The following is a 19,445-nucleotide window of genomic DNA, read 5'->3' on the forward strand; positions in this document are numbered from 1 at the left end:
TGGTAGCAATTCTCTCCGCCTGCAGCTACTTTTGAGTTTCCGCCAAATACGCTTTAGATGTTGGCAGGATAAGAGTGCTGCAAAGGTTGCATGCCACCCCACCCCACCCCACCCCAATCTCTGCTGAGCAGTAACAAGATTCCAAGGGGTTCCAGGTGCTCACCTGGAGTGAGCAAAAGGGTTGTGCTTTTGTTGGGAAAATCAAAGGATGGTGAAACAGAGAGGTAGTTTTACCACATTATTCCATACAGTGGAACTTCTGGTTTTTGAACGTAATCCGTTCCGGCAGACCGTTCAACTTCTGAAATATTCGAAAACCGAAAAGTGAAAACAGAAGCCTCAATACAATAGGGAAACTCAAAAGGGAAGCCACATGGCATGTTCGGCTTCCAAAAAATCATTCGAAAACCGAAGCAGTTACTTCCGGGTTTTCGGTATTTGGAAGCCGAAACATTCGCCAATAGAGATGTTCGAAAACTGAGGTTCCACTGTGCCAGCACCAGATTTAGAGCTGTGTGGCCAGTTCCCCTGCAGAGGGCGCCAAGCCGAGGGGGCGCAAAATAATAGTAATAATAATAATATTTTTTAACCTATATTTATACGGATACCTCCTGAGAAGATCCATTAAAAAGCAACTGTACTGAAAGGTATTATTGTGAAAATAATAAATATTGGGAGGTGGGAATTTTGTCCTTGCTCAGGGCACCGTACCACAAAGTCAGCCGCTGCCTACACCCTACTCAGCTTGAGGTGGAAGTGAGGATTGCATTGCTTCGTCTGTTTGCTAGTTAAAACAAAAGTGGAGTGCTGTGCTTTTTTTTTGCTCGTTTTATTCTCCATTGGAAACAATGAGAGGTAAAAGGGAAGGGAAGATTTAGGCAAGCTCTGAAGCACACGTTCAAATCCTCTCCCTGTTTCTGAAATGGGGGCATTTGGAGCCCTAGGGACGTTGCAGCTCTGATGTCAGATGCTTCATGATGCTCCCACAATGACAAAGAGGATTTTCCTTTCTGACATCAGAGCAATGTCAGAAAAGTAGACCCATTCCATCCTATGACAATGTTGATGTATTTTATTTCATAAAAATTTATACACTGCTTGATTGTAAAAATAAAATTCTCAAAGTGGTTTACAAAAGACAGAACAGTAAAATCAAGAAATATTTACAACCCCATTTTAAAACATACAAAAGTTAAAATACTCAAACAGCTTAAAATTACCTTGTGCTACATCTATTGTTAGCAATACTCAGAGTAGATCCATTAAAATTAATGGACATGGCTAATTTAGGTTGAGCGATTTAAATGGGTCTGCCCTGAGTAGAACTTAGTTGGCTGTAATTCTTCCTTCCTTTAAGAGCTCTTTTAATGTTTTTATACTTGGCTCCAGAAAATTAATCATCTGAGTGTATACACCCTTCCATGGAATTATGGAATCATTGCCTCAGGCAATTTATTAATAAAGCTTTCCTTACATTCCATTGTGTTTGGACCTGGTTGTTTGGTTCAGTGCATTTTGCAGGATCAAGTTAGCTGTGAAGTTTGGAACACAGACAACTCCTCAAAGGGTATAGGCTATTTTGAACTATAAATGCAATTCTTAGCTCTCTGTAGACTGAAAATAAGTCAGACTAATAATAAAAATATTTATTAGTAAAGTACAAAGATAGTACATACCGTATTTTTTGCTCTATAGGACTCACTTTTACCCTCCTAAAAAGTAAGGGGAACTGCGTGTGCGTCTTATGGAGCAAATGCAGGCTGCGCAGCTATCCCAGAAGCCAGAACAGCAAGAGGGATTGATGCTTTCACTGCGCAGCAATCCCTCTTGCTGTTCTGGCTTCTGAGATTCAGAATATTTTTTTCTTGTGTTCCTCCTCCAAAAACTAGGTGCGTCTTGTGGTCTGGTGCGTCTTATAGAGCGAAAAATACGGTACTTCTCCTGCGCCCCCATGTAATACAGAACTGGGGAAGAGTCACCAATGTCTCTGTTGCTTCTGTTCCTGTTCCTTTAACTCAGGAGCTGCCAACCTTTAGGAGTCAGTGAGCAAATGTGGAATTTTGAGGAAACAGACACCAGTCAGAAAATGGCTGCCGTGGGTATGTGACATGCCACAAAATGGCTTACACCTAAAAGAGCAGAAAAAGAGATGGGTCCACAAAATGGTGGAGGCATTCAGCCCATCAACAGTCCTGTCATCCATGAGGAAAAAGGTACCTACATCAGCCACTGCCATGCTTGCTCACAGAGTGAAGCTCTTTGCAGCAATCATCTGTTCAGAATGGGCGGGCAGGAAGGTGTCCAGCCCTGGCATCCAATGAAATGTGAGCATATTTAAGGGCGGTGTGCAATGTAGTGAGTGCAAACAGGAACAGAGCAAGAAGAACAAGCAGTCTCTTGCAAGCACTGTGGATTAGTTTGGTGGAAATTTACTGAGACCTTTCATGGGCACCATAGGAGGAACTCGCGGGCACCCTGGTGCCCACGGGCGCCACACTGGTGGTTCCTGCTCAACAGCGGCAGCTTCTTCTGCTGACATGAGCAGGTGGTCGTTCTTATCGCCAGGCCATGTAAAGCGTCGCCTCCTGACTTGCAGGCAAAACTGCAATTAACACAAAGGCAGGCCAATCTGTGTGTTTCCTCCCACACCTGATCAGCCGGCAACTCAAGTTTGGGTATCTGCCACAAGATAGGAGCAGCACTGTCAGGATTCCTTGTGCAAGCTAACCAGCAATGTGTGAGGGACAGAATCACCTGGGAATCATCATGCCAGCAGTACCCACCCAGTTGGCAGGGTACCTATCAACCACATTTAGTTTTCCTTTAATGGGCTGAAGTGTGATTCACAAGGAGGATTCAGTTACAGCTGGGAAAAGACATTTCCTTTCAACTCTGTTTTGGAGGGAGACATTTCCACCTCCCTTGTGTTATCGCCTCCCCTCGCTCCATTCCTCAGTTGCTGGATGCCTTAACCATTATTCCTCAGACGCTTGATCCCACTGCACCTTCAGCTCCAAGTCTCTGAACAGGCTTGTGAAGAGCCCATTGCTGTGGGCAGAGTCTAAGGTATCTGGGTTTGTACCAAGGAACCCAGGCTTGTTTTCCAACCCCTTGCTCACTTGAGTTATGCAGTCCGATACAGGGAGTCCCAAAGGCTGATGCTGGGGATTCGTCCAGGCTGCCAAATCCCAGGCCACCCACTGCCCAGGGTTCTGATCTTGAATGAGGCTGCTGCAGGTGCGATGTGAAAACAAGGATGGTGGCACGCTTGACAGAAGATTGCCATTTGAGATGGCATTTTGGTCGAATTCCACCACAGATGGTTGCAATTCTGCCGGCTGCTCTCTGCAGCTCCCTGTCTTGTTGCCTCTTGTGGCAGGTTCTCTCTCTTCCAGAAGGGGTGGGAGCAGCTGTGGCACATCTTGCATGTCTCCCTGAAGCAGCAGACATTGAGTTCGCTCTGCATCTCCCAGCACAGGCACCGGCATCTGTTGGGGCTTGTTTCCCCACAATTCTCTTTTGATCTGTTCTGGCGGCTGTGCTTTATAATGCTCGCTGCTCAAGGAGCCCTCAGCTAAAGAATCGAGCTTCCTCACTTGATTTGCTGAAGAATTCGCTTTGGTGGAGCTGGTGCCTTCAAAACATACTCCATATGTTAAAGGCGAAGGGCCTTGTGTGCACGGTGGGTTGTTCTTGGCCATTTGTGGTGTATAACCTGCATGCTGAGCAATGTTCTGGAACAGTGGTGCGTTGGCCTGTTTCTGGTAAGCTGTTTCGGTCAGGCTGAATACTCCCTGAGGTTGGGTGATCTGTGCCTGGTGCTTCTCTATAGTAAGTTGGACAGGCTTACACGATTCATAGGGGTTCAGAATATGTTCCACTCTCGGCACGAGAGGTTGGGAGCGTAAAATATCCTTAAAATCCTATCAGGGAAGAAGGATTAAATTTAGTTGCCAGAGATAAGCATCAGCATAAACGTAGGCAGCTAGAGAGATAATGAAGCAGAGTGGCGGAAGGACCGAGTGGTGAAGCAGGAAGTCCCCACCATTAAGCAATCAAGTTCACTCTCTGCCGCGGGGCCAGCATGGAACACAGGAAGTTGCCTTATACCAAGTCAGGCTACTGGTTCATCTAGGTCCGTATTGACTACAGCAGGGGTAAGGGGAACCTCTATCAGCCTGAGGGCCACATTCCCTTCTGGGCAAGCTTCCAAGGGCCACATGCCAATGGTGGGCAGGGTGGAGCAATGAATGTAAATTTCACTTTTGTATACTAATTTCTACCGACACTCACACACTCCTCTTTAACTTCCATCCAGGCAGGCACAAGACATTACCAGAGTTCAAGGTCACATCCCAGCTGGGCAAAAACATTCAAGGAGTGTGTGAAGCAAGACTGCGGCCTGGTCAGAGGGGGTGTGGCCTGTGAAGAGTTTGAGGGCGAGACAGAGAGGACTCGAGGGCCACAGTTGGCACCTGGGCCTGAGGTCAGGGATGAGCAGCAGCTTACCAGGATTTCAGGCAGGGGTCCTTCCCACTGCTACCTGGAGAAGCCACGGGTTGAACCTGGCATTTTCTGCACGCAAAGCAGTGGCTCTACCACTAAGCTATGCTCCTTCCTCTAAGAGGAAAAAGTTTTTCACTTCAGGGTGAGAATCAACTTTGCCCTCAGGGAACCTTCTGTGAATTTAGGGGAGGGGAGAGAGGCTACTTATCCCCTTTCATAATGGGCTTTGTAGAAAGCACTGCTTCTATTTTATCCAAAGCCCACTGCCAAATGATCCTATCTCTTCTCCTGAGTTCTCTTGAGTTCTCCAAAGAGCTTGACGCGACCACAAAAATCACAGGTGGCTACTAAGCCAAGCCAAAATATGGGAACTCCTGGTTAGTAAACACCAAGAACTGCCATGTTTTGTTTACAAGAGTAGCCATTCCACCAAGTGTCTCCACTTGCAAAGAAATTCCTAAAAGAGAAATCAAACTGTTAGGAACCCAGGCAGTGCAGCAATTTCTCCAGCATTCCTGGGTGGGGGGCTACGGCCTTCTCCTTGCCCTTCAGGCGCCACTCTTTTATGTATGAACAATGCCCAGCAATTAAAAGCCCAGGCTCATTAGTAAAAAATCCAACAACCTTCCATAAAGGGGGGGGGGGAGGTACACTACATACCAAAGACGTGGGTTGCTGTGCAGTGTGCTGTTTAATATACTTGTAAATGAAGTAATATATTGTTCCAAAGATCAACAGTGCCGCAAACAGAGCTACTGCGAACAAATATGCAAACCAGGTGGTATCTGGAGAGAGAAAACAAACCGTTAAAGATAACAAGACCAGGAGAGTTGAGAGGGCAGGAACAGATGGCATGCATCGTCTAGTCATTCTGGCTCAAGAGTTCATAGGACTGGTCTGAGCTTTTATAAAGGATCATCATTTTTCCAGCCGAAGTAAAGGGAACTGATGAATCTCCATAGGGACAAAGGAAGCTGCCTTAGTCAGAACATTGGTCCATCTATCTTAGTATTGTCTACACTGGCTGGTAGGGGTCTTTCACAGCCTTACTAGGAGGTGCTGGGGGTGAACCATGAGACCTCCTGCATTCAAAGAAGGTGCTCTACCACTGAGCTGTGTGGCCCTTTACTTTTTGAACTAGCAAAATGCCCTTATTGTGGAGAGCAGAAAGAAAGTCTATGAATGGCAAAGATGCCCAGAGGGCCTCTACACACACTCAAAGAACCTGGAGCACCAGGGGCAGTTTTACAGTGGTGTCCACAAGTGTAACACTTTCCCACAGGAATGAAGCATAACTCTTTATTAATATGAGGGCAGGTAACAGGTCTCAACATTTGTGAGATGGAAGCTGCTTCCTGCTCCTGGTGTCCCCCGTTTCTTGTGGTGGAACAGGGTTTGTCTCCTGCAGGATTTCAGCCCGGTGTAATTTAGTCACCCTGCTGTGAAGGGTGCCTCTTGGTTAATGCCTCTTGGTTAGCACTTGCAACATCACCAACCCATTCCAAATCCTTCAAGCAGTGTTTCATTGTTTGCAAAATATTTGTGGCTTTCTTGTTGTTAAGATAAGGGCTTAACTCACATTCATGGAAAGGTATATGTACCTGTGTAAAATAAATAAATACACTGAGATTGGGGGGGAGGACAAAGAACTCCATAGACTCATTTGTGGCAGGCAAGACTGGGGATTGGTACATTCATTTGTGATGCAAGTTGTGCCACTAGGTTCACAATGGGAAAATTGTCTGTGGTGACTGCTTCATCTGTAAAGTTGTCAGTATTTAAGATCTGGCAGCATTTCATAACACTGTCTCACCTGATAATGTTTTTGCCCGAAAAACATAAGGCTTGCTGATTTTGTCTGAATATTTTATGTGTATTGTTCCATTGTATTCGGTGTTGGGATATAAGTCAGAGATTTCAAATTCATTGTTGTTGTTGACTTTGACCCACTAGAGAGAAAGAGAGAGAGAGAGATTTGTATTTTAAGTAGTGAAAGTGGTACTTTATGTTATCTACTTTCAAAGCTCCACTAAGGGCCAAACTGTATGTTATGCTTAATGTGTAGTATATAGTTGTGTCTTTTCTGTTTTCAATCCCCTGATTTCCACTCCTGGTGGCAGCTGGGAGTAAACCAGCCCTCTCCAGACCATCAGGGATCCTGGCACCTCTGATTCACTCGGGAAAAACAGAGGATGTAGCTGCATGCTGTGAACTGAGCATAACATGAAACTTAGTCCTGACACTTCATAAAACAAGGGTGTTTCCGCATGAATATGTATAACAACACAGAGAGAGCTAAAGACTGAAGCTGAAACTTTTGGTTACCCTCAGTTTCTCATTTCTCCAATCTGAAGTTCAGTTCTCCATGTTTCCACATAAGTTTGAAATTTCTTTAAAAAATGCCCTTGTGAAAATTCACAAATGTTTCAGTGCAAATTACTCCAAATTCACACATCTTTGTATGCGTTTTGCCTAATCCACACATTTTGGCAAAACAATTTCCCCTAACATAATGCACATTTGTACGTTATTTTCACCAATGTATGTATTTTTATGCCCACTTCAGTATGTGCTTTTTTTGACAAATCACACGGCTGGAGAACTGCATTGCAACATTCAGAGAAGTGCAAATATTGAAGGGTGGGTGTGTTTTGGTTTGCATATTATTTTGGAAAATGTGAATGAGATAGGTTTGTCTTTAAATGAGAACTGAATTGAATTTATTTCCCATTCTTAATCTGTATGGAATAACACGCCACTGACCCTCAAGAAGTGTGCAGTAGGAAGGTAGCCCATCTAGGAGAAGGAAGAGTTTGGATTTGATATCCCACCTTTCACTCCCTTTAAGGAGTCTCAAAGCGGCTAACATTCTCCTTTCCCTTCCTCCCCCACAACAAACACTCTGTGAGGTGAGTGGGGCTGAGAGACTTCAGAGAATTGTGACTAGCCCAAGGTCACCCAGCAGCTGCATGTGGAGGAGCAGAGACGCGAACCCGGTTCACCGGATTACGAGACTACCGCTCTTAACCACTACACCACACTGGCTCTCAGGAAAACTCTGACCCTAAATCTCTGCTGCCTTGCAGGATATCTTTGGGAGAAGAAAAGGCCAAGGAGGGAACCCTACACAAATCCAGAGTGGAGTCCCTAAGACAGTCGGAATGCGCCTTGTACACCTCCTTCCAGCAATTCCTGCAGACAAGCTAGCGCCAAACATATTGCTCTGCTTTTCTTTGGACCAGACTTTGTCATCTGGGCACACTGCTCAGGCTTGTACCCTGGGGAGGTCACTTTGGTGTTGCTAACGCAGCAGTTTGACTTCACCCCCAGAAGTGCATTCCATTGTCTCTTGAGACAGACAACAGCAGTCAAAGAAATAAGAATTGGGTACTTTCCCCTAAAGTTACCATTTTCTCTCATACACCTGTTTTTCCCCCTTACCTCCTGCTTTGTCTTTTGGCAATGTATCATTAATTCATATTCAAAGGTCGTTCCAATTTGACTGAAAATGTCTACGACGGTCAGGATCTGGTTATCCTTGTCTCTCAGAGGGGTAGCAGGAGGTTGTACATAGAACTTTATTGAATTAACACTGGGTGTGTATTTCACATCAGGACTCCCAATAATGGCTTGGAGAGAGAGAGAGAGAGAGAGAGCAAGAGTGAGAAAACAAAAGGGATTTGTTTAAGACTGAAGAATTTAGTGATATAGTTTTGAGAACTGGATAACTGAGGCATTTAAAAAGAATTGGCTCAGTTTCTTCAATACTGACTTCTCATTGTTAGCACCCTTGGCCCTCACATGATGTCTACCCCATGTATTTAAAACATTCATAAGCATATACATAATTTTATTTGTATGCCAAGGCGGCTTACAACATGAAAAAATACATAATTACAGCACAACAAAAGCAGCCATAAAGAAAACATCAAAAAATACACAACCAAATTGAAAAAAATACACATAAATCATTGTAATATCTAAAATAAACTTAAGATAAAATAAATTAAAAACACCCCCTAAACAATTCCCCAACCAACCCAAAAGTACCATTTAAACACTCATGGCTTCTCCCCCAGGAATCCTGGGAACTGCAGTTTGTTAAAGGTATTGGGAATTGACCCAGTGCCATTAACAAACTACAGTTCTCAGATTCTTTGGGGAAAGCGATGAGTGTCAGAGCAGTGTGAAGAGGACCAAAACACAGGAGTTGAGAACCTTTCACCCTCCAGTTGTTGCTGAAGTACAACTCCCATCAGCCCCAGCAAGCACGACCAATGGCCACAGGTGATAAGAACTGTAGTTCAGCAACATCCACACAACCTGCAATAGCTGCACATGCTGAATGAGGCAGCTTTCTTAAAGAAACATGAGGCCTGTCTTTGGGGAACATGATTACCGTACTCCTGCAGCTTTCAACTACTGTATGGAAGGGAGAATTTCAAGAAATGCATCTTACCCCATCATAGTGCCACAGTGGCGAGACATCCTACAAACTGTTGACGTTTATTTTCTTGTTTACTTTTTAACAATGTGTCCCACTTTTCCACTAAAGTAGAACTCAAGGCAACTCAAGGAGAGGGTGTGTGGTTTGGAGAGAATTTTGAGGATCAGGTGCTTTGGTAGACATTTGATGGCTGGGCCAGAAGTTCCCCAACCCGGTTTACAATATTAGCCACTTACTGTTTTCCCGGGGATAGAATCTTGAGGACTCGGCCCATTTGGAGACGCAACAGTTAGGGACCCTGGCTCTCACTCTGGCGTAGTAGCACTCGGTGAAGTTTTCCGTTTCAAGCGTGAGATTGCAGGAGCAGCGTGTGATGTTTTGGCACTCACTCTTGTTCTGCCATGCATCCCCGTACCTATGAACAAACGTAGCTGAGTCAGGCCAAAAGCCCATTTAGCTCAGTATTATCCAAGCTGACTGGCAATAGCTCTCCAAGATTTCAGGCTAGTGTTTTTCCCAGCCTCACCTGAAGATGCCACCAGGGATTGAACCGGGGACCTTCTGCATGCAAAGCAGATGCTCTAGCTCTGAGTTACAGCCCTTCCCCCACAACCACTGCTCCCCATCTGCTTTAGGCAATGTGTGGGTGGAGAACAGCAGGCAGTGGCATAGACAGCACACGTCACTGTTAAACCACAGGGAAGGCACTTCAGGTCTGAGATAGACATCAGTGAAAAAGAGACACGTGCCTGGATATGCCACGGAGCAGTGTGTTGCAAGCTGCGATGCTATCAGTCACTTGGCTTGCTGTGTTATTGTTGCCGGGATTCCAGCTTAAGACAAATAGGAGGGTTTTTAGAGCAGTTGGGCCTATTTGGAAGTGAGTTCTCTGCATTCAGCCCTGCATTCACTCCAGGGTTGAGTTCAGGAACCTATCTGGTTCGGCAAGCAGCAGAACTGAGCATTGCACAGCACCGATTGGCCAGCACCTTTAACATCACCAAGGCAGCTCCCACCTCCAATCTCTAGGACAATTTTGCTTATAAAAAGCTTCCTTTTTAAACAATGCTAAGATGGCATATGACAGATACTTTAGGGGTCAAACAGGCTGCCACCTGGGACACAGTGGAGTTAGTGCAGATCACATCACACAATGTGGGCTAGTAAAGTCAGAAGGCAGGTTTCACCCACAGCCCAATGGTGTCCTTAATAAAACTCTATTTCCTGCATAAGAGGAAAATAATAATAATAATAATAATAATAATAATAATAATAATAATAATAATAATAATTTATACCCTGCCCTCCCTGGCCAGATTTGGGCTCAGGACGGCTAACACCAGTAAAATTGCAGTAAAAACGTAATGGGGGGGGGACCAATATAAAATACAGGTTAAAATGCAATGTAAAATGCAGCCTCATTTTAAAAGTAGCCCATAAATCAAAACCATAAGGGGAGGGAAACATAAGGGTCAGACTGAGTCCAAACCAAAGGCCAGGTGGAACAGGCCCTGCTGAAAGATGTCAAGTCCCGCAGGGCCCTAGTCTCTTGTGACAGAGCGTTCCACCAAGTCGGGGCCAGTACTGAAAAGGCCCGGGCCCTAGTTGAGACCAATCTAATACCTTATGACCTGGGACCTCCAAAATGTTGTCATTTGTGGACCTTAAGGTCCTTCGCGGGGGATACCAGGAGAGGCGGTACTGTAGGTACGTGGGTCCTAGGCCGCAGAGGGCTTTAAAGGTCAAAACCAGCACCTTGTACTGCACCGGGAATCAGTGAAGTTGGTAAAGCACTGGATGGGAAGAGCAGAGGGTGTCATGTTACACTGAATCAGACCTTGGGTTCATTTAGTTCAGTATCGTCTACACTCACTGGCATCAGCTCTCCTGGATTTCAGACCGAGGTCTCTCTAGGCGCAGTCTGGAGATGTCAGGGATTGTACCTGTTTCTGCATGCATTGAGCCACTGCCTTACTTTCAGATGGCTGGTTGCCATCGATTGCTGCCCTGGGCTCCTTTGGGAAGAAGCGTTGGCCATAAACTGAATAAATCATGACAATAATATGAGGGAGAAGAGCATACTTCCCCACCACTCTGTAGCTGGTGGCCTTTGCCAGTAGGAATCTCATGGATGGGGTGCAATGCAAGAATACAAAAAAGGGCACATGGCACCTCTGTGCAGGCCCTCCTTCCAGACGGCCTCCACCCATCATAATAGCCCATCATTTTGTTTGTTTCATCATCCTTGGCGCAGGAGGAGTGGCTCCTCTCATATGCCACCCTTGAATGAGGCATGCAAAATATGTAGAACGGGGAAGGCTCTCTCTCTCTTGGGGTGCCAGCTTGTCACCATTTTAGTTATTTGGCTATCCAATTTCCTTGCTGCCCTTTGCTGCAGAGTCCCAGGCTGGGTTGCAGCAGCACAAAAAACAAAAAAAACCCACGACATTAAAACCGGTTAACAGTATTTACATCGAAGAAAATGCCAGAAAAGTATATGGTGAAATGGAAAGGGAAATTGAGTAGGTCCTAAAATATATATGTCAGAAGGCCAGGGTAGAGTGGTTTGTCTTCAGTGCACGGTGAAAACAATGCAGCGATGGCACCAAGTGCATTTCTTTACCGTTGTAGCAGGCACAAGACCTGGGCAAAGGAGTGGGTGTTTCACTAAGGCAGAGGCAGCCAACAGATTCTTTGGATTACAACTCCCATTATCCCTGGCTATTGGGCATGCTGGCTGCAACATCTGGAGGGCACCATGCTTGCTATGCTGACACTAAGTTGTCATGTAGTATACCTTGCCCGTCATATTTGACCTGATGGTAGGGATGGAGGGATGGAACTCGGTTTCTAATTTTCCCAGTCTTTGATTCAGTTCTCTACATTGCTGCAGCGATTTACAATTTTTCGCCATGAAAAGTTGTCAGGATTTTAGTGCAAATTTCCCCCAATGAACATCTGTGCGGTTTTGATTAATGGACTCATTTCTGTGAGCAATTTTCCCCAATATAACACACATTTATATGTTCTTTTCATGAATATATATGTTTTTATGCGTTTCCCCTAACATAATGCATTTTTGTGAAACATTGTTGCAAAATTGGGAGAAATACGGATTTCAGTGGGTGGGTGGGTGGGTGGGTTTTGGTTCTCATATTGTTTTTTGAAAGTGCAAATTGAGTAGTTTCACTTTAAAATGAGAACTGAATCGAATTCCTCCTCCTCTCAACTTTCTAAAAGCACCTGTGAGCAAAACAAGGCTGCAGTTAAGAGGAGACCAGGTGTCCCTATAGGCAGGAGATGCACTGACTGTAACCTCCTCCCAACTTTCCAAAAGCCTTTGTCAGCAAACAATGTTCTAGGTGAGGAGTTTTTTTAAAAAAGTCACCACCCTACAGTGCAATCCTAATCATGTCTGCTTACAATTAAGTCCTACTGGGTTCAGTGTTTACTTCTGTGTTATTAGGATTTGGATTGCAGCTTTAGCAAAGCAGCAACAGCAGGATTAGAGGAATAACCCAACTCCAACTCCTCCTCCTCCTCCTCCTCCTCCTCCTCCTCCTCCTCCTCCAGACTTTCTGCCAGCAATTTCATGGGTTGACAGAACAGAAAGATGACAAGGCTTACAGCAACTATCTGCTACCAAGTTTGCGAAAGGCTTTGTGGGTAAATACGCTTGTGGAAGAGGAGGGCAAGTGTCACTTAGAGATGGTGTCACTTACCGCGAAAGTCATAAATATGTTTTCATTGTCGCCAATCTCTTCATCAGTCATCCATTCATTATGTCTTGGTGGGTGTTCCCTGAAAGTGTGTGTGTGTGTGTGTGTGTGTGTGTGTGTGTGTAGCTCCCAAGCTATCTGGTGCCCTTCAAATCAAATCCAGGGATCTCTTTTCCTCCCTGTTTTGCATCTCGAAAGCAGGCAGTGGTGTAATTTATCTGCATATTTCCCCCCCCCTCCACTCTTTAGCTTAATTGCTACAATGAATATTCAATTTAGATATTAAGGTTTAATGAGAATTTCATAACCCATCCATGGATTGCAACCAGAGGCTTATGTTTACTGGAAAGATCAAAGAAGAAAAGTGTCTGGGTGCCAAGTTCTCCAGCTTGTGCAACAGAGGAAAATCTAAAGTACGATGCAGTTCAGGGGGACATCAGCTATCTCAGCAATGTGATGGAAGCAAATTGGGTGAAAGCTGTCATCAAGAGGATTTGTTTACACGCCACCCCTACCCCAGTCATCTGAGTTAGTTATGTCTTTGCTCATTTTACAGTTATTGGAAAACACTCAGGTTGGGTCTACTTGTGCAACAGCATGAAATGGACTGGGTCATGGGCCTGCATGATGAAAAGAGAGCTCTTTTTTTATCTGTTCTGCCAGAATAGGAATAGTTCTTGCATATTTTATGCATTATTATAATATGCATTTTATGCACATATATGTATACCCCAAGTTTCCTAAAGTTACCAGCACATAAACAGATACCTACAACAATGTGTATAAAAGGGTACTTTGCATGAATGCATATACAATTATGTTGTAGAAATATAGTACAGTGGTACCTTGGTTTGCATACGTCTTGGTTTGTGTACGTTTTGGATTACAAACACGTCAAACCCGGAAGTGCGTGTCCAGGTTTGCAACCTTTTTTTTGGATTACAAACTGTTGTTTTTGGATTACGAACAAAAAATTTTTTGATGCCTCATTGGCAAAAGCGCACCTTGGGTTACAACCTGTTTTGGTTTACAAACAGACCTCCAGAATGGATTATGGTTGTAAAGCAAGGTACTACTGTTCAGAATATATATATAACAGAAATATAGTGTAGAATTAGTTGGGTTTTAACAAACCAACAAAACGGATAATGCCCAAGTGCTCAATGCAAGAGCACTTGACTGGGGCTGAATCTACACACAGGGGGGGAAACGCTATAAATAAGCCATGAATTCAGTCATTATAACAAAAGAAAAGCCTCTATGTAAAATTGCATAGACAAAGTTTTTTGCTCTACAGCAGCATCTGGTGTTACATGTTTATAACACATTTAAAACACTGTTGCTTCTCTAATGTAGCTGAGTCCTTTGTCAGGACCGCCAAACACCGTGCATAAATCCATGGAAAACAGATTGGTGAATGTGTGTACATCTATGTTTGTTTACACGCACGCATGCTGAGCAAGGGGAAGCAAGCAAGTCTTGCAAGCAGTACCAGTTCCTCCCACAGCTACAGTGGCATTGCAGCTCCTCAAGGCTGCCTCTCATTTGCCAGTTGCATTCCAAATGGCAAAACTATTTCTGCACCCTGCCATGTAGGTGTGACCTGAATTCCTTGCACTGGAAGTATTCACATTGCGATACTGGTACAAGGCAACCAGTGTGGTGCAGTGGTTGGAGCGCTGGAGACAGGGGTCCAAACCCATACTCAGTTCAGTGGCAGAGCTTTGTGCTCCGACACTGTGGGGCGGAGAGCAGGTGGGGGCGGGGCTGGTGTGCATCCTGGGGGCGGGGCACACCACCTACAGGGGTGTGGTGCCCTGTGTGGGCAGGGAGGGCAGCTGCGATGGCGTCCTGCTGGGATTGTGCTGCCGGGGGTGGTGCGCTCCCCCTGCAGTCCTCTTCCTCCGCCAGTGACTCAGTTAATAAGCTCTCTGTGTGAACTTGGGCCAGTTACAGCCTTTCAGCCTAACTTGCTTATTTTGCAGATAAAATGGATAGGAGGGTCACATTGAGCTCCTTATAAATGTAATAATTGGGACTGTCAGCGCCCATTAGTGAGAACCTAAAGTTACACAACAGCCTCAAAATATGGCCGTATCCAGAGCCACCTCAACCATTAGGCAGAATAAGTTTATCATTTCAGATGGTAGATACTGGGAGTGTTCCAGATGGTAGATACTGGGGGTGTTCCCTTCTAAGCCCCCCCCCCAACTGTCCCCTTCTCTTACAGGACAGAGCTGTGTTTCTCCATATGTACTTGCTGCCATCAAATGTGGCATAGGACGCTGTCCCATTGACAGTACTGAAAAGTCCAATTGGCTTCTGTTTCTAGAATGGGGAGGACACATCATCTTGCCTGTTGCCTCGGGCAGCAAAATGTCTTGGGCTGGGCTGGGGTCTGTTTCTTCCCTGGACCTGACACAATGCTATTCCCACAACAAAGTATATTTCTCCCTATCTGAGATATCTGTGGGTTCAAAGAATAACAGTCACACCAAGTAAGGAGAAGGAATAGTCCTCTTACTTCTTATACTGCACATCGTACACTGTGCCTGGAAGTGGCTCCCCCCAGCTCTTCCAAGTGAAGATATTTTCAAAGTTTGTGGATGAAAAGATTGGTTGTTGAATGAGTGGCGATCTCTCTGCTAGCGAATTCCCTGCAATGAAGGGGAAAAAAGATTATTAGAGGTTAACCATAGAACGTGCAGTCTCTGTACTTAGGCTGTGTCTATCTTACCAACTTAAAAGGCAGCTAGGGTCATTCTTTTTCTCAATTCAGACTGAAGCTGGTTGCACATGGTAGTGGTAGGGACAATGACACATTGAAACAAGGGGTGGAAGGATCAATCCATTATGGCTCTCTCAGTTTCTCATTTCTCAAAATTTAAATACAGTTCTCTACGTTTTTTCAACAATGGTGGATTTTTTGGGGTCAAAAATCTGCATTTTGGTCAAAAATCTGTATGTTTGGTGTAATTCTGCAAATAGATATATTTTTGCATGCAGTTTTGACCAACAATATATTCCTCACAATATAATGCATCTAGTATATTATTTTAACTAATATATTGATATATATTTATGCAAAGTTTCCCTTAATATATCTTTATAAGCCATCTGTGGTTGGAGAACTGTATTGCAAAATTCTGATATTTGCGAATTTCGACGAACTACCCTGTTTGAGTTCTCATATTGTTTTAGGAAAATGCAAATTTCATAGAATCAGCTATCAATGTGAACTGAATCAAATTTATCCCCCATCTCTATTTTCCCCCATACAGTATTTCATAAGAAATGACAGGATAGATATGGGTAATGATAACATTTATTACTGACCTTAATGTTTGTGGCTAATGTCATGTGTGCACCACTTCCCAAACCAGCAGTGGGAGCACAGAACAAATGCAGAATGTGAACCCAAACGAAATTCCCCTCAGTTTGAGAACCCCTATTTTAGAGAATTTTATTTGCTGCTTTTTGTTGCAGTATTGCTGTACATTGGTCTGGGATTTTGTAGGTGGAAGGGTGGTGTAGAAATGCAATAAAACTCAGGCCAGTGGGGACTCCATACCTCTTTACCTGGCCCACTCAGGCCTTGCTTTGCCCCCTCCTTGAGGGCTTTTGCCTCAGTGGAAAGTTTCCTTGGAGTAGGTGGAGGATAGGGAGAGATATGTGCGTAGAAACTAGCTTGCTGTACAAAGGTAGCATTTATACTCATTGCTTTGCTCACTTTTGCCTCTAGCCCCGCCCACCATTTGCATGTAGCCCTTCAAAAGGCTGCCTTGGGCTGAAATGGGCTCTCCGCCCCACAAACAAACAAACAACGGTTTCAGGTGGGGAGCCAGCTATTGCCTTAAACCTGTCAAGCATTCTCAGCTGAGCGGTGTTTTGGCAACAGTGATCAGGAAATACAGACCCACATTGTTTAAAAGGTTTACAATTGTTTTTTAGAATTGTAGAAGTAAAAAATATGCAGCTGGGATTTCCCCTACCTCATTACCCTCGCCTCATGGCAGCGATGCAAACTGCCGTGTTGGGTGTCGGCTGTAGGAGTCAACTCCTAGGGGTCTGGGGCCCCCAAAGTTGATGGGCATTGCCATTCTAATGGTGTGTGTCTTGTGATGGATTATGTGGGGCAGGGCTTACCCCAAATATTTTATTCAAATTCAACATCCCTGGTGTTGGCTCCAGATTATGCAGTTCCCATGGGCAAGAGGACCTCCTCGGAGCCCACTCTCTCAACAAGTCCAGCTTCTATTACCGGGATTCTTGGTTGTGTGTGTGTTTTCAAAGTGTAAACAAAACAAATTCCTTCCAGTAGCACCTTAAAGACCAACTAAGTCAGTTCTTGGTATGAGCTTTCGTGTGCATGCACACTTCTTCAGATACACGTGTATCTGAAGAAGTGTGCATGCACACGAAAGCTCATACCAAGAACTGACTTAGTTGGTCTTTAAGGTGCTACTGGAAGGAATTTGTTTTTTTTTGACTATGGCAGACCAACACGGCTACCTATCTGTAACTTTTCAAAGTGTGTTATGTACACCCTCAGAGTCTCACAAGCAGCAAATTGCAGTAAGGATGAGAATTAGAGTCTAGCCTACATCCCTCCCTATTCAAAGGGCAAAACCTCCCATGGAGGGTAAAGGAAAAACAACTCTTTGCAACTCCCAGCTTTGGACTCTCCTGCTTTGACTGTGTAGCAAAAAGGCCTAAGAAATACTTTGATTTCATTTCAGCTTTCTGTTTTGCTTCCCCCCCCCCAGCGCCCCAGGTAGGTTGGAGACCACCTATCTGTTGAGAGGAAAACTTTCCTCTTTAGGACTGAAATCCTAGGCTTAGTGCATACCATACCTTCAAACCCGTATAAAGTTAAGATTAGTAAGATTTTTTTATTTTAAAAATTTCCATAATACAATAAAATTAGGAATAGCAAAGAAGAGAAAAGGACAATAGAAACAAAGAAAATAAAGAGAGAGAGAAATAAGATGTGCTGTAGAATGACAGGCAAGAGGTGGGGGGCACTGAATTTTGGCGTCACACAAGGCACTGCTGAATTTTGAGACCCCAGGTCTGCCACTGGCCCCAGTTGCCATAGATGAAGGCTGTTTCTACCTGCGTGACAGTTGAAACAACTGAAGCTCTGACAATGCCACTCCAGGGCATAAGCTCGAAACAAAGGTAATGGGAGCAAGAACCGACCACGGAGATCACGTTTGCCTGTTTGGTAAACTCTCGCTACAGCTTAAAGAGATTCAGAGATCATGAAGAGAGGCTTTAATAAAGAGGAGTCAAAGGCTGGTTACTTACCCACTAGGGAGCACAGGGCCCAGAAGACGAGAAGTTCCTTCATTAATAGCACGGCACAAAGAGTCGTGGTATGGGGCTAGCTGTCCTCAACACTGGCTGAATAAATTTGGGAAGGATCCTGGACTACCCTGTCTGCCTAGGCTGAAGAGATAATACGGCAACTCTGCCCCACTGCAGCACATGGAATCGAGCGATCTTCGTTGGAGACGTCTTCTTTGCTTAAGTGCCAGAGGCATCAGGGCATCCAGCAGTCTGAAGCCAAGCCAAGCATATTTCCTGATAAGGGACTTCCTGCTGACATTCCTCAGGAGAAGTCAGGAACTGGTTTTTCTGGTCTAGTCACCTTTTTCTTCTTCATTTACTATTACCTCAACCAGCAGAAACAGGGCTCCGCACCTCAGCCTGTGGCTACGGAACTTCTGCAATTCTTGTCGCGCAAGCTGCTGTCACACTGGTGAAAATAAAAAAAAAACCTTTTGAAAAGCCTGCACAAGGGAAGACAGTGTCAGGGTGTCATTTTGAAACAGCCTTTTACTTTGGTTTGCTTTTTAAAAAAGCAACGTCCATGCATTCCTAAGCCTGAGGTGAGCTGAGTTATAAAGTAAAATAAATAATATTAAATAAAATGTGAGTTCTTGTTTGAAAGCTACATACTCTGAACACTTATATTATCCTAAAACAACTTGCATCTGGTCCACACCATACTTTTGAAGCGCATCCAATACACAATACATACCTGAAGGAGCGTCTCCACCCCCATCGTTCTGCCCGGACGCTGAGGTCCAGTGCCGAGGGCCTTCTGGCGGTTCCTTCATTGCAAGAAGCAAAGCTACAGGGAACCAGGCAGAGGGCCTTCTCAGTAGTGGTGCCCGCCCTGTGGAACGCCCTCCCATCAGATGTCAAAGAGATAAACAACTACCTGACATTCAGAAGACATCTTAAGGCAGCCCTGTTCGGGGAAGTTTTTAATGTGTGACATCTTAGTGTATTTTTGGTCTTTGTGGAAGCCGCCCAGAGTGTGGGGTACAAATAATAAATTATTATTATTATTATTACTACTACTAAGAGCACATGACTTCCCAGAGAACTGTAGTTTGCTCCTCGCAGAGCTACAATTCCCAAGGATATTTGAGAGGAAGTCATGCACTTTATATGTGCATTGGATATTATTTAAAAGGTGGGGCGTGTCTCTAGACTTTGTTCCCTCCAGATATTGTTGGGCTACAATGGGGTGGAGAAGTGAATGCAGGCAGCAGGCTGAATCTTGGCCTCTCCAATGACCATGGGCCATATTGGCAGGTGGGTGGGGCCACCCCGTGTCAATTAACTGATGTTACCATATCAGGTGAAGCATTTTCCTTTGCCTTTATGGTTTGAATTCAAACTGTGCAGGCAAAGGAATAGAGCTTTGTTTATCAGCAGTGCCTGCAAACCCTTCTTTGGGCAGGGAGCAGTGGCTGTAC

The 19,445-nt window shown here is 44.7% G+C and overlaps 1 protein-coding gene and 1 long non-coding RNA gene across 3 annotated transcripts in view; one reads left to right on the plus strand and one right to left on the minus strand.

Annotated features, from left to right (window-relative positions):
• Positions 1 to 19,445, plus strand: part of LOC309346212 — a 45,428-nt gene that overhangs the window by 15,217 nt on the left and 10,766 nt on the right. The gene's annotated exons all lie outside the window — the stretch shown is intronic.
• Positions 1,940 to 18,277, minus strand: IL22RA1 (interleukin 22 receptor subunit alpha 1). Its single transcript, XM_081869091.1, has 7 exons — positions 17,983 to 18,277; positions 15,197 to 15,329; positions 9,190 to 9,368; positions 7,948 to 8,135; positions 6,320 to 6,455; positions 5,167 to 5,291; positions 1,940 to 3,923 (listed from the first exon to the last, which is right to left on the minus strand). The coding sequence occupies exons 1-7, from the start codon at positions 18,023 to 18,025 to the stop codon at positions 2,976 to 2,978; spliced, it is 1,752 nt and encodes a 583-aa protein (XP_081725217.1). The 5' UTR covers positions 18,026 to 18,277; the 3' UTR covers positions 1,940 to 2,975.

This window comes from Podarcis erhardii (assembly GCF_964252035.2).
Source record: "Podarcis erhardii genome assembly, chromosome: 7".
NCBI classification, from domain to species: domain Eukaryota; kingdom Metazoa; phylum Chordata; class Lepidosauria; order Squamata; family Lacertidae; genus Podarcis; species Podarcis erhardii.

Excerpts from the sequence above, each read along its gene's own strand:
- IL22RA1 (XM_081869091.1), bottom strand. The coding sequence starts at position 18,025 with ATGAAGGAACTTCTCGTCTTCTGGGCCCTGTGCTCCCTAGTGG. Across the intron at positions 15,330-17,982 it reads GGCCCTGTGCTCCCTAGTGG|GGAATTCGCTAGCAGAGAGA; the intron begins GTAAGTAACCAG and ends CCTTCATTGCAG. Across the intron at positions 8,136-9,189 it reads ATTCTATCCCCGGGAAAACA|CCATTATTGGGAGTCCTGAT; the intron begins GTAAGTGGCTAA and ends TCTCTCTCCAAG.